The 13,389-nt window shown below is 41.0% G+C and overlaps 2 protein-coding genes across 3 annotated transcripts; one reads left to right on the top strand and one right to left on the bottom strand.

Annotated features, from left to right (window-relative positions):
- Nucleotides 1-325: 325 nt before the first annotated feature.
- Nucleotides 326-1,709, top strand: LOC125315214. Its single transcript, XM_048279648.1, has 3 exons — nucleotides 326-600; nucleotides 958-1,082; nucleotides 1,304-1,709. The coding sequence occupies exons 1-3, from the start codon at nucleotides 326-328 to the stop codon at nucleotides 1,330-1,332; spliced, it is 429 nt and encodes a 142-aa protein (XP_048135605.1). The 3' UTR covers nucleotides 1,333-1,709.
- Nucleotides 1,710-5,161: 3,452 nt separating this feature from the next.
- On the bottom strand, nucleotides 5,162-7,879 carry LOC115746592 (magnesium-dependent phosphatase 1). Of its 2 annotated transcripts, none has more exons than XM_030682418.2 (4): nucleotides 7,709-7,879; nucleotides 6,847-7,018; nucleotides 5,704-5,820; nucleotides 5,162-5,535 (listed from the first exon to the last, which is right to left on the bottom strand). In XM_030682418.2, exons 1-4 carry the CDS (start codon nucleotides 7,816-7,818, stop codon nucleotides 5,368-5,370), a joined length of 567 nt encoding a protein of 188 aa, XP_030538278.1. In that variant the 5' UTR covers nucleotides 7,819-7,879; the 3' UTR covers nucleotides 5,162-5,367. The 2 variants fall into 2 exon arrangements, with proteins under 2 accessions (XP_030538278.1, XP_048134558.1); XM_048278601.1 differs by lacking the exon at nucleotides 7,709-7,879 and adding an exon at nucleotides 7,423-7,672.
- Between the last annotated feature and the right edge of the window lie 5,510 nt (nucleotides 7,880-13,389).

The raw sequence follows: 13,389 nt of genomic DNA, 5'->3' as shown, positions 1-13,389 counted from the left end.
GAATCACCGATAAGAAACTCGAGGGTGGTACAAACTTTCATCAGTGGAAGAAAATTGTAAAGCTTGCTTTGATAGGCGGGAATCAACATAGACATTTAACCGAGAGTAAACCTACAGATGATGAGACTTGGGACGTTATTGATGCACGTATTACGGGTCAGATCTTGAACTCTATGGAGAGTAATATAGTTGATTTAGTAACTCATATTGATACGATTAAAGAACCGTGGGAGTATTTGGATGTGTTGTATTCAGGCCAAAATAACCTCTCACGAATATATGAGTTATCGCAGGAATTTACCGATCCGAGAGGAAAGGACGTTCTATGACACAATACTTTGCTGATTTTAAGAGAATGTATGAGGAGTTGAATGTTGTTCTCCCCATTTCAGCCAATGTTCAACAGATGCAACTTCGGAGAGAACAACTGGCTGTAATGGGATTTCTAGGAGGTCTTGGAGCTGAATATGAAACTGTCAGGTCTCAAATTCTTGGAGGAGAAACTGTTGCATCACTCACGGATACGTTTGCTCGGGTTCTTCGAGTATCTCATGAGTCCTCTCGGGATTCCACATCTGTGGTAGATAATTTAGCTCTTGTGTTACGCTCTCGAACTAGTAGTGGGATTAGGAGTGATGGAGGAAATCGTGGAGGATACAATGGACGTGGTGGCCGAGGGGGAGGTTGAAGCACGGGAACAGGGAGAAGTCAAGGCCAACCGCATCTTTATGGACAACCTCAACCGTCTACCGATAACTCGGGGGCAGCCCGGACTTGTCATTATTGTGGCAAACCAGGTCATATTCGGAAGTTTTGCTACAAGTTACATGGAAGACCAGGGCAACAACAACGGTTTGCAAATACAACATCTGGTGCCGATTCTTTTCCACAATCTTCCGAGGGCAAGGTAGTGGTTATGTCTGAAGAGGAGTTTGCGCGATACAATCGTTATCAAAGTTCACAGCCTACTTCTTCCACTGCTACTTTGGTACAGACGGGTAATGCTACTGCTTGTGTTTCAGTTGCTTCTCGTCCTTGGATCATTGATTTGGGGGCTACCGATCATATGTCGGGTCTTTCAGGTATATTTTCCTCTCTTACTCCATCTTCATCCACAGTTACATTAGCTAATGGCTCATCTACTCATGTTAAAGGAGTTGGCACAGTTCATCCAACTCCTTCATTGCCTTTGTCCTCGGTGCTTTATCTTCCACAATTTCCATTTAATCTCATGTCCGTCGGTAAGTTAACTAAAACCTTTCAGTGTTCAATAACATTTTATCCCAATTCTTGTGTCTTTCGGGATCTTGCTACGAAGAAGACGGTTGGTAAAGGACATGAGGAAGGGGGACTGTATGTGCTTGAAGACTCAACTTCATTTGCATGTTTTGGTGTTACTTCTCTACATTAGATCCATTGTCGTCTTGGTCATCCTTCTTTACACAGTCTTGAGAGATTAGATTCCAGTTTTAAGTCTATTTCTAGTTTAGAGTGTGAGTCATGCCAACTTGGCAAATTACATCGTGTTAGTTATCCTCCTCGAGTCATTAAACGAACAGAGTCTCCTTTTTTGCTAGTTCATTCGGATGTTTGGGGACCATGTCGTGTGACTTCCAATTTGGGTTTCAGATATTTTGTCACTTTTGTTGATGACTATTCCAAAGTTACTTGGTTATATCTAATGAAAGATCGTTCAGAGTTGTTTTCTATATTTTGTGCATTTATATCTGAAATTTTTACTCGGTTTGGTGTGCATGTTAAAGTTTTGCGTTTTGATAATGCTAAGGAGTACTTTTCCGCACCTTTTACTGAATTTATGACACAGCATGGTATGATTCATGAATCCTCTTCTCCCGATACACCACAACAGAATGGTGTGTCTTGATTGCGTGTTATCTCATTAATCGCATGACTTCTTCCGTTTTGCGAGGTGGTATTCCTTTTTCTACTCTGTTTCCAAATCAATCGCTATTTGCCTTACCACCTCGTGTTTTTGGTTGTGTCTGTTTTGTTCGTGGTCATCGACCCAGAGTTTTGAAACTTGATCCAAGGGCTATCAAGTGTATGTTTTTAGGTTATCCACGTACTCAAAAGGGGTATCATTGCTATTCACCATCACTGAAAAAATACTTCATAACTGCTGATGTCTCATTCTTTGAATCCACTCCTTCTCATGATGTTCCGATTCATGTGTGCGAATTGGATGAAGAATTACATGTGACCACCATTCGGTCAACTGTTCCAGTGGTTTCACCTGCCTCTATACGGGGATTACGTCCTCTACAGGTTTGTACTCGGCGTCATCGGGTTCATGCTTCCCCCCCTTCTCTTGTCACACCTACGTCATCTTCCGTTCCGGATCCACCGTTAGTCGATCCTCCTCATGTATCTGATTTTCATCTTCCTATAGCTCATCGCAAAGGTACACGTGCTTGTACTCGGCATTCTATTGCAAATTTTATTTCATACTCTTCTGTGTCTCCTCCTTTTCGAGCCTTTTTATCTACTGTTGACCAATATCCTATTCCCAAGTGTGTATCCGAGGCATTACAAATTCCCCGGTGGAGGACAGCTATGGAAGAAGAATTAAAGGCTCTATAGGTTAATAAAACTTGGGACTTGGTACCTCTTCCTTCGAGCAAAACTGCTATTGGTTGTAGATGGGTGTGTGCTGTGAAAGTTAATCCCGATGGTTCTCTTGCTCGCTTAAAAGCAAGACTTGTTGCAAAAGGGTATGCTCGGGTGTATGGGGTTGACTATTTGGATACTTTCTCTCTTGTTGCCAAGCTTACTTCTGTTTGTATTTTGATCTCTCTTGCTGCCACCTATAATTGGTCCTTATTTCAACTTGATGTCAAGAATGTCTTTTTGCATGGTACTCTACATGAAGAAGTTTATATGGAGCAACCTTTAGGGTTTATTACTCGGGGGGAGTAGGTGGAATGGTTTGCAAGCTAAAAAGATCTTTATATGGTTTGAAGCAGTCTCCATGGGCATGGTTTGGAAGATTTTCTGAAGATGTACTTTCTTTTGGATTGTCTAGATGTAGCAATGATCACTCTTTTTTTTATAGACAATCAAGGGAAGGCAAATTGTTCTTGATTGTGTATGTGGATGACATTATCATCACGGGAGATGACTTGGTTGGTATAGCAGAACTAAAAATCTACCTTCAGAAACAATTTCGGACTAAAGACCTAGGAAAATTGAAGTATTTCTTAGGAATTGAGGTGGCACAATCACAGAAAGGTATTGTTCTGTCACAACAAAAATATGTCATGGATTTACTCTCCGAGACAGGTATGTTGGGATCAAAGCCTCTTGATTCACCCATGGAACAAGGAGTTAAACTAGTTGCTGAGGGAGGAGAGCTATTCGATAATCCCGAGAGATATAGAAGATTGGTAGGCAAAGCGAATTATCTCACGGTTACTCGACCGGACATTGCCTTTCCAGTTAGTGTGGTAAGCCGCTTTTTGTCTTCTCCTCATACTTCTCACTGGGATGCGATAATTCGAATTTTAAGGTACTTGAAGAAGACTCCAGGAAAAGGAATTGTTTACCAAAATCATGGTCATAGCAGAGTTGAAGGATTTTCTGATGTTGATTGGGCGGGGTCTCCAGATGATAGGAGATCCACTACAGGCTATTGTACATTTGTCGGAGGAAATCTGATGTCGTGGAAGAGTAAGAAACAGAGTGTTGTTGCCCGCTCCAGTGCTAAGTTAGAATATAGAGCCATGTCACAAGCTACATGTGAATTAGTGTGGATTCAGCAGCTATTGATTGAGTTAGGCTTGAGAGCTTCAATTCCTATGTCTTTATGGTGTGATAATAAGGCTGCAGTGCATATAGCTTCCAACCCCGTGTTTCATGAGAGAACAAAACATATTGAGGTTGATTGTCATTTTATTCGAGAGAAGCTGCAAAGTGGAATGATTATTCCTAGTCATGTTAGAACCGGTGAACAACTTGCAGACATTTTTACTAAATCTTTGGGTAATGGGAGGATAGACTATATTTGTAACAAGCTGGGCATGATTAATATCTATGCTCCAGCTTGAGGGGGAGTGTTAGAAGTATCAAGGGTAAAGTGGTCTTTTGGATTTATTTGATTCCAATGTATAAATACTACTTTACTGAATAATATTATTAGCTTCTTTTTCCTCTTAACACTTTTCTAGGACGATCAGATTACGAAACAATGTATTTGTCAACATTCCTCAACTGGATTTTGAATCTTCAAAGAGTAGTGATGTTGTCAGGCTAAGCGGGGAGGTCCCCAAATTTCAGACGTTCGCATAAGCTGTAATTCATTAGAACTCATGCATTATTCTTAGCCTGTTGATGGGACTTTTGATTGGTCAAAACGTGGTAAGGTAGCTCATCTTTGCTTCAAATTCCTAACCTTTTGTTTATGACTGTTCAAATTAGCTCTTCCATGTAAGGCATTGCTTTTCATATCAAAGAGTGAACGAGGGATCAAAGTCACGAGTGACATTTTTCTACGAGCAATATGAATAAGTTCACAGACGAAGACGAAGACAAGGCGACAAGGCCAGTTCACCTCCGATAAGTTACATTTTTGCTAGGATCTGTAGAAGCGCATAGGATGAGTAATGGGTACAGATTTAAGGCTTCAAGGCCAAGATTGTCCCTCTTTTCCAATAGAATGGCCATAAGAAGAGAGAGAGATCGCTCGTTGCACTTCGACGAAAATGTGGACAAGGAAAATCATGCGTGCGCCGCATGCACTCATTGGATCAAAGTGGTCTTCCTACCACGGCTTCACAACTTTAAACCTGTCACTTCCAAAACAAATAGCTCTTATCCCCTCTTGTTAACATGGGGTGAAGTGAATTACATTGCTTTGGAGTTAGTATATCCATCAAAGCTTTCTATAGTTCAAGAATTCACGTTGATATGCGAAAGAGCAAACCTATCCAGCAGGATTAGAGTAAGAGGTTTGTTGCTGGCGCAACTGAAAGAAATAGTTGTTGTCTTCCCCGCCATTTTAAGCTTAAACAAAGAAAGTACTATCTACAGTAAGCAAATGCCGTAAAACCTGACACGTTGTGGAGAAACTCAAAATGACTCCACAGTCATTTGCACTTCCACATTGCGAGTAATCAATGGAAATTCACACCTGAATAGTCCACTATTCAATATGCAACTTTCAACTTTCTGTTGGAGGAAGAAACTTCCAGCTAATGGAATCAATCGGGGTATAACCCACGGTTTCGTCTATTCTATCAGTAGAAGGAATATTGTAGCTTACACCGCAATGCAGTTGTAAAGTGTAATTGGCCGCCATTTCGGTACCTTCTAGATAGAGTCCATCCATGCAGAACCTTACCTTCAATGCCTTCACTTCTTCCCAGATGAATCTGCATCTTTAGTGAACTTTGTGCGCCATCTCTGCTTGTTCTTCTCAACTGTGTTAAAATTTTCAGAGAATTTTGCTAGCCCTTGTCTAAATGCTCCAAGGTTTACGCCGTTACCTACCAAAATACTCGTCACTCCCATTTTTGAAACCTGCAAAAGTCAAAGGTATACTTCCTCAAATAACCATGAAGAACCGGTGGCAGTATAGACAATCCGCCATAAAGCCATGAGAACCGAAAATTACTTATCGTTCCAGATGCTACCTCTACAAATGATACAGAAGACGAGAATAAACATTTGGACCAGCTAATGAATTACCGCTTCAATATTCCTATCCTCATCATCAAAGAAGAGCATTGAGTTGAATGGCACCCCTGTCCTTGAATGAATTCTCTGAAAATGTTCAGTCTTGTGTGACCAGCTAGAGAAAATCTCCTGAATGATTGCAAAGAGGAAATTGAGCATATATCATCCAGAGCAACAAACTTCAACTGCATGAAAAAACCACTTTGTCTGGTATAGGAAGTATAAACATCATTCAAATTTCTACTAAGGCTACAATTGACAGGACTATGATTGCTTGACAAGACCACCTTGATCTGGTATAGGGAGGATAAAACATAAGCATTTCCCCTAAAGCTACAACTGGCATGTTGCTATTTCATATACCCTTAATTTGTTCGACCTTTGATGAAAAGGATACCAGCTGATTATAATGCATCAAAGATGGCTGGCAGATTAGTGGAAACGCCTTACTACGTCTGACCAAAAAAAAAAAATCACCGATTCAGCATGCAATTCAATATCAATTTCAATGACCGATCTTGCTTGTTGTAATCGACTAATCTCAACATAGATAGAGCCTATCTTAAATTTATTTGAGTAGAGATGCCCAATTATCGATCTTTTATGGTTCATATTCCGGGTTGGGTTCATCTGTGTAATAATCTACTAATCAAATGAACAGAGTTGAAGACATGAAAGCTTCAGAACACAAGGATCCCCTTGCATCTAGAAATTTTCCTCACCTATAAGAATAGAAATATTGTCCTAGATACTCAGATGGATAAGCATGTGTATTGGCTGGACTCCGTTCAACCGATAGCAACTTTAACTTTCACAAGATCTCTCACATATTGTAACATGTCTGCTTGACTAAAAACTTCCATCACTTAGCAAGACATTTGTCAATCATTAAGTTTCTCAGATTAAGATAATTTCTCTCTCAAATTTGTCCAACCTTCAATGAGAAAAAAGTCATGTAATGATCATACATCACCCATGCCAGATGAATCAATGAAATGCTATAGCTTGCTTGACCAAGAAAATATCGCCATTTAGGCACATAATTCAAAAAACAGTGAACTATGTAGAGCTGGGTTGAATTGCTTGATGCTCAAATAACCGTGTACCCCAGTGAAGATGACATAGAGTAGATGCAAGTATGTTCTAAACACCAACCTGGGCAACAAACATCGACTTCAAGCTAAGTTTCTCCAGAAAAGTCTTCGCTATATCCGGAGTAGGCGATCTGGAAGCAATGGCAACATCGATCCCCTTGTCTTTCAGGGCATAAAGAATACCTTTAGCATGGGGGTAAAGAGAGGGCATTTCGCGTTTGGAGCGACATTCGCTGGTCGTCAACAAGAAACCGCAATGAGCAAGTTGAAAAGGTATTACTATACTCACAATGCAAAAGGCCCATCAAACCAAATGAAAAACAAAGGGCAGCCTAGCACTACTCAGGATTCGCCAAATCTTTGTATTGTGCTTTCCAAACAGGCCTTAGGAGAACCACTGAAGGAGAAAGAAAGGAAAAAGAAAACAGAAACATAAAAAAGACCCTCCAGCTGCAGAAGGGTGTGCAGTTCAACGAGCTACAAATGATTCAGAAATAATTAATTTGCTACAAAAGACAAATGGTGTTGACACCAAGTCGTAACAAGCTCAAACAACAAAGGATTCAAAGAAGGAAAAAAATCAAGACAAGGAAAAGAACTAATTCGCAAGTTACAACCGATGCTGATATCGAATTACTTTTGCCCATCTTCCAAACCTTTTGCACGTCCACAGAAGCAAAGACTCTTAGCGTCCAAGAGCTCATATTTCACATATTTGCTACCAACCCAATTCATCCTACGAGCACCTCGTCTCAGACATGGCGAACTGACTCGAAAGGAGGGTTCTGTTCAGAATTTCATGGCAGATACGTGTGATGGGATGATGGCGAATGATGAAAGAGGCTTCGGAGGAAATACAAAATGCAGAAAATTCGCAAGAGAGAGAGAGAGAGAGAGAGAGAGAGAGAGAGAGAGCAACGAACCAGTAGAAGGGCCAGAGAGTGTAATCGAGATCGAAGACGACGAGCCTCGGCAACACCTGGAACATCCCCATCATCTGCAGCGCCTCGTCCTTCACCTTCTCCTCCCCCATCTCTCTCGATCTCTCTCGATGGGATCAATTGGGTCGATGGGTAATCACGCGAATGATTCGAAATTTTCCTCCATCCATTTCATTCGTGAATAATGATCTATTTTTTTTTTTTCAGAAAATAATCTCTTATATAAAATAATTAATCAATTTTAGAGATACGTGAGGACGGACCACGTTTGATCGTTCCGAGATTTTTTTAGGATTATAATTGACCGAATAATATCAATTAAATCAATCCGACATCAGAGTTGATTCCATGTACGTTCGCTTCTTGTTTTCCTTAGTTAACCTTTCATTGTACTATAAATAGGAGCTTGTACAATGTAAAGAATACAAATAAGAAGAATACGAAAAAAAAAAAAAGGCATTATGCTCTCAAATTTTCCCTATTTTTCAATTTCTATCATGATATCAGAGCTCTCCGATTCTGACTTAGCTTTTGCGTTCTTCTAATTGCCCTCCATTCTTTCGCGTCTTCGTTGTTGCGGGAAATACTAACTTGCAAAACAAGATTAGCACTCCAGTGTAGGAATCAAATTTTCGAATCACCGAACACGAACTAATTCACTTTCTCACGATATCATGCCGAGGAGTAACTTATCTTCCGAAGACAACCAGACTCCATAAATCTCTCACCTAGAAAAGCATTTACCATTGAAGGTATGATGAACTTGAGTTCTGAAACCCAGACACAATCCATAGGTGCGAACCAGAGCTCGGGGCCTAATCGGAGGCAGCTCATTCTAGGGCAGTCCATCCGGTGGTTCCCTGTCCAAACGGGACCTTACCCATGGTTCATTCCTCAAAGGCCAACAAATCAAGCCCACAACGAGAATAACCAACCCAGGAAGAGCCCTCCAGGCGTTGTCCGGGCAAGCCCAACTACTAGTCCGGGATGGTTCCACCCGGATCAATCACACGATTCTGGTGCATCGGGTCGGGGAACGAATCCCTACCCCATTTTCCAACTCGAATTCATCCCCTAATAGATCTCCGCTGCAAGAAGTCGCCCGGAGGCCGGGACCCTTTATACATCTCGACGGCCGACGAGTCAGAACTTCGACTCATCAACCAGCAACTCTCCGATCCCAATAACTACTCAATATGGTCTTGAGAATTCCGGTGAGCCTTGGTGACGAAGGACAAGGATGGTTTCCTCGATAGAACCATCTCCATTCCAACAGACGACCGTCTAGCGCGCCATTGGAGAAAATGTAATTAGTTAGTTCAAACATGGATCGAAAATCGCATCGTCCCGGAGGTTGCGGCCGGACTACCTCCGATGGAGGATTGAAGGTTACGTGGGAAAATATAAAAGGAAATGCATGGGAAATTAGATTAGGCCAAAACTTTTGCCCTTACACAGTCATTATCCGAATTGAAATAGGGAAATATGTTGATTACCACATGTAGACATGGCCATTCGTAACCGGGGGCCCGGAACCGGCCCTGGATCAGACCCATTAAAAAAATAAAAAAATAAAAGAGGGGGGGAGGGAAGAGCCGCCTCCCTCCCCCCAAACGGCTCTTTGGGCCGTTGCAAAAATTGGCCCCCCTAATTTTTTTTTTAAGTTAAATAACCCTCCCATTCTCTATAAATACATATCTTCCCCTTTTTATTTTTCTCACAAATCCTCTCAACAATTCTCTGAATTCTCTCAAATTCTCTTAATCTGCTCAATTCTCTCAATCCCGTCTCAATTCTCTCAATCGGATTTCCGAGCAATTCTTTAAAAATGACAAGTGAAAGCATAAATACTGAAAAGGCCAAGATGGCGTGGGAGATTTCGAGTATCCTATTCCCGAATATGATTCTCGTGAGTATACATATTGGGAAGACGACGACGATAATATCAACATTGTTCCTATTCCGAATGTCGAGCACGTCCCAATACAATAAAGTCTTCATTCTCCCATTGGTGTCGAAGAAATGTTGACGGCAAATGAGCGGGAACGGAAGGGCTGAGAGAGTATATCCGACTTGTGGCTGCACTTCGACAAGGTATATGATGAAAGCGAAGGTAAGTATAATATAAATTATAAATATTGTTCACAAACATACAAATTTACCAAAGGAGATGGCTACATAATATTCTGTCGACATCTAACGAAAAAAATCCAACGCAACGGGGATCGACACTAGGCAACAACAAATTTCTGGGTATGCCAATCCTTATACTCATCCTTTATTCCGTTATACTGATGCACTTTATAAACAAACATTAGCTGAATATATTGCCCTTGATCATGCTCCGTTTACTACTGGTGAAAATTTTAATTTAAAATATTTGATAAATACTGCGTTGGTTCCACAAGCACCAACTATTCCAAAAACGACTCTTAAACGCGAACTTTTGCATCTTTATAAAAAACAAAAAAAATCTTCGGCAAAGTTTTTTGCGAAATTCAATGGACGTATGCATTTAGGTAGCGATATTTGGAGTGATCCTTGACAAATTCATTCTTACATGGGTGTCACATGTCATTGGATAGGTAACGTGTCACGAACCCCGTAAGCTCGTCGACATCCCACCTGGCCACGCTTATGTACAGTTCTCCCGGATCTAAAGGCTAACAAATTCATGCGGAAGCAAAAACGAATCCCCGTACAGAAACAATTAACATCACGATGACTTGGGACGGCAAAAACAAACTTATATACATATCCACATGTTCTATACAATTTTCCAAACTTACGGCTTCGGAGGCCACCGTACAAGCCTATGACCACTAAAACAAAAAGATTACGTGGTCGAAGCCTACTACACAACCCAAAATACAACACCCTACAACACTTACCGAGAGGACAACTATCATAATCCTCGCCCTCGCTATCTCAAGCGGCTACTCAGCATCCGAAGGCTCCATAACTTCTCCCGGCGTCTCGATCTCTGGGTCGGATCATTTCGGTGGAGGGTCCGAAAAGTAACGAACCCACGACGGGTTGAGATAAAATCTCGGTAGGAAAATCTCTAACCCTAGATTAGGTCGCTAGTACCTCCCGACACATTTTCATTGAAAAATTTCCGACAATCCCCCTTTCTTACCCAAAAATTCCACAATTAAATTCCATAAAATTCCATTCTTTCTCTGAAAATTTTCACACCTTCTCAAATATTCTATGTTATTCCCGTTTCGGCGTTCCACGCCTCAGTCCGACAATAAAATATTCTACGTGCTCCGGGGCCCGTGTTTAAAGTATCGGGCCTTAATATAAATATCCACATTACTCCGAAAATATCCACGTTACTCCGAAAATATTCCACGGTACTCCAGAATATTCCACGTTACTCCAGAATATTCCACGTTACTCCACCGCCATCAAATAAGTTCATAACATTAAGCCTCGGACCTTTATGGAACACGACTTTATATATATACCAGGGTCTCAAATACAAAGGAATACGACCCACAAATCTCGGTCTCGGACACATAGGAACACGACCGGATTAAGTCTCGGACAATTAGTCGAACACAACTCACTTTGGTCTCGGACGACTTAATTGAACACGACTTTCATACTTTCTCGGTCTCAGACAATCGGACGAATACGGCTCACTTTGGCCTCGAACGACTTGATTGAATACGACCCTCACATTTCCTCGGTCTCAGACAATCGAGCGAATACGGCTCACTTTAGCCTCAGACGACTTGATTGAATACAACCCTCACATTTCCTCGGTATCGGACAATCAGACGAATACGGCTCACTTTGGCCTCGGACGACTTGATTGAATACGACCATCATATTTTCTCAGAATAGTTCGGAATCACGTGATTCACTCACGTTAGAGAATTAATAATTCGAGATCACCCGATTAATTCACACTAATCCAAAGACTAATCCAGACTACCCGATCAATTAATACTACCATAGTATCCAATCCACGCCATGCGACCATATTATGCTAACGTAGCAATAGATGAATAACGTGCAATTAAAATTATACTAACGTGGGAATTTATGAGGACTGAACAATAATAATTTTCTAACGTGCAAATAATTCTACTATAGTACTAAACTATAGTAATAATGCCACATCTAATTAGCACCATGTCATAACAATTTTATGTCACATAAAAGTAACTCTAGTTAATATATAAACTAACCATGGTTCAAAATTAACTAGAGTCAAATACTAACCTAACTATGATTAAATAATAGCATAAAGTAACTATAGTTGGACATAAAGTAACTAGAGTTGGTAAAGTAACCATGGTCAAACTTTGACCAAACAATTATCCTCTTGCATTTACTATTCATTGCAAGAACAAGCATCTCTCTCCTCCATTTCTGCAATTTTCGGCCAGCCCCATTTCCACCTCAAATCCACCAATTTCTTCATCCAAATTTCACAAATCCATGGTCTCTTAGCAACCTAACCACCTAATTTAGGTTTAGAAATAATCCTACCTCAAAAACTCGCAAAAACCTCCGTTGAACGGTTGAGGAAAAGCTCGAACCAAGCGGCGATTCCGGCGATCCTTGCACGGCCGGTGACTCGTCGACGATCTAGCAACTCCAAGCGACCCAAAGTAACTCCGGTGAAAGCTTGAAGAATTTTCGGCAATGGAGGGTGAGAGAGAGAGAGTTCAGCCAAGTGAGGGAGAGGGAGAGAAAAATGAGCTAGAGAGAGAGAGAGTATGTTCTTGGATAATGAAGAAGGAGAGGGCCAAAATAATAAATAATATAGGTTAAGAATAATTAGTTATGTCCACAAAGTCAAGAGGGAAAAATAATTTTCTCCCCACATTGACTAGTCAAACTCGGCCAAAGGGGAAAATGACCAAAATACCCTTCGGTCCAAGTGAAAAATGGGGTATTTTTCAAGGGCAAATGGGTCCTTTCCCATATCCAGTCCAAATCTACTTTTCCTGAATCTCTTTGGGGCGAACCGCGAAAGAATTGCACACAGGATGAGGAAACGTCCAAAATTTTTATTTATTGAAACCCCCGAAGGTCCGACGTCAAATTCCGAAGCTCGATTCGCGATCAATCTCGATCAATAGAAATTTCAGCGTATCTCAAACTAACGGGCAGCTTTTAGGAGTTACGCGTATCGACCCGTGATTAAAATCACGTTTAAGAATTTCTCGAGCCATGGCGATTTTGGTTGTCATTCAATTGCGAGGGTTAATTACTAGTCCCGATGGACACGATCGTTACAAAATAATTTAGGGACGGTCGGAACCCATACGAGGTCAAACGGAATCACCCGTGATCCAAGCGTAGAGTATTATCCAAATCGTTCCTTAATTATTCTAGGATCGGCCTATATTAGTCCAGAATATTCCCTCGACAATTTTCATGGCCAAAGAGTCAATCCAGGATCAAGTTCTTAGGTCCACGTACTTGATTTTCCTAGCTAGCCATTCCCATTTGGTTAGTCTGCTCGAGAGGGATCAACTCCAAGTGAGATTAGACTGAAATACATCAATGAGACCTTTCATTTATTCAAAGCTTCGAAAGTGGGTCGGAATTCGGGATGTCACATAACGACTGGATCATTCAAAAAAGACTTATTGCATTTCGAATTTTTAATGAAAAGCATTCGGCTCATAATATTTATA

This window comes from Rhodamnia argentea, chromosome 5 (genome assembly GCF_020921035.1).
Source record: "Rhodamnia argentea isolate NSW1041297 chromosome 5, ASM2092103v1, whole genome shotgun sequence".
Lineage (NCBI taxonomy): Eukaryota > Viridiplantae > Streptophyta > Magnoliopsida > Myrtales > Myrtaceae > Rhodamnia > Rhodamnia argentea.
This window is presented reverse-complemented; position numbering and strand designations above follow the sequence as displayed.

Excerpts from the sequence above, each read along its gene's own strand:
- LOC125315214 (XM_048279648.1), top strand. The coding sequence starts at position 326 with ATGACACAATACTTTGCTGATTTTAAGAGAATGTATGAGGAGTTGAAT. Across the intron at positions 601-957 it reads GTAGATAATTTAGCTCTTGT|TTCACAGCCTACTTCTTCCA; the intron begins GTTACGCTCTCG and ends TCGTTATCAAAG. Across the intron at positions 1,083-1,303 it reads TCATATGTCGGGTCTTTCAG|GATCTTGCTACGAAGAAGAC; the intron begins GTATATTTTCCT and ends TGTGTCTTTCGG.
- LOC115746592 (XM_030682418.2), bottom strand. The coding sequence starts at position 7,818 with ATGGGGGAGGAGAAGGTGAAGGACGAGGCGCTGCAGATGATGGGGATG. Across the intron at positions 5,821-6,846 it reads AGTCGATGTTTGTTGCCCAG|GAGATTTTCTCTAGCTGGTC; the intron begins GTTGGTGTTTAG and ends GCAATCATTCAG. Across the intron at positions 5,536-5,703 it reads AGGATAGGAATATTGAAGCG|GTTTCAAAAATGGGAGTGAC; the intron begins GTAATTCATTAG and ends TGACTTTTGCAG.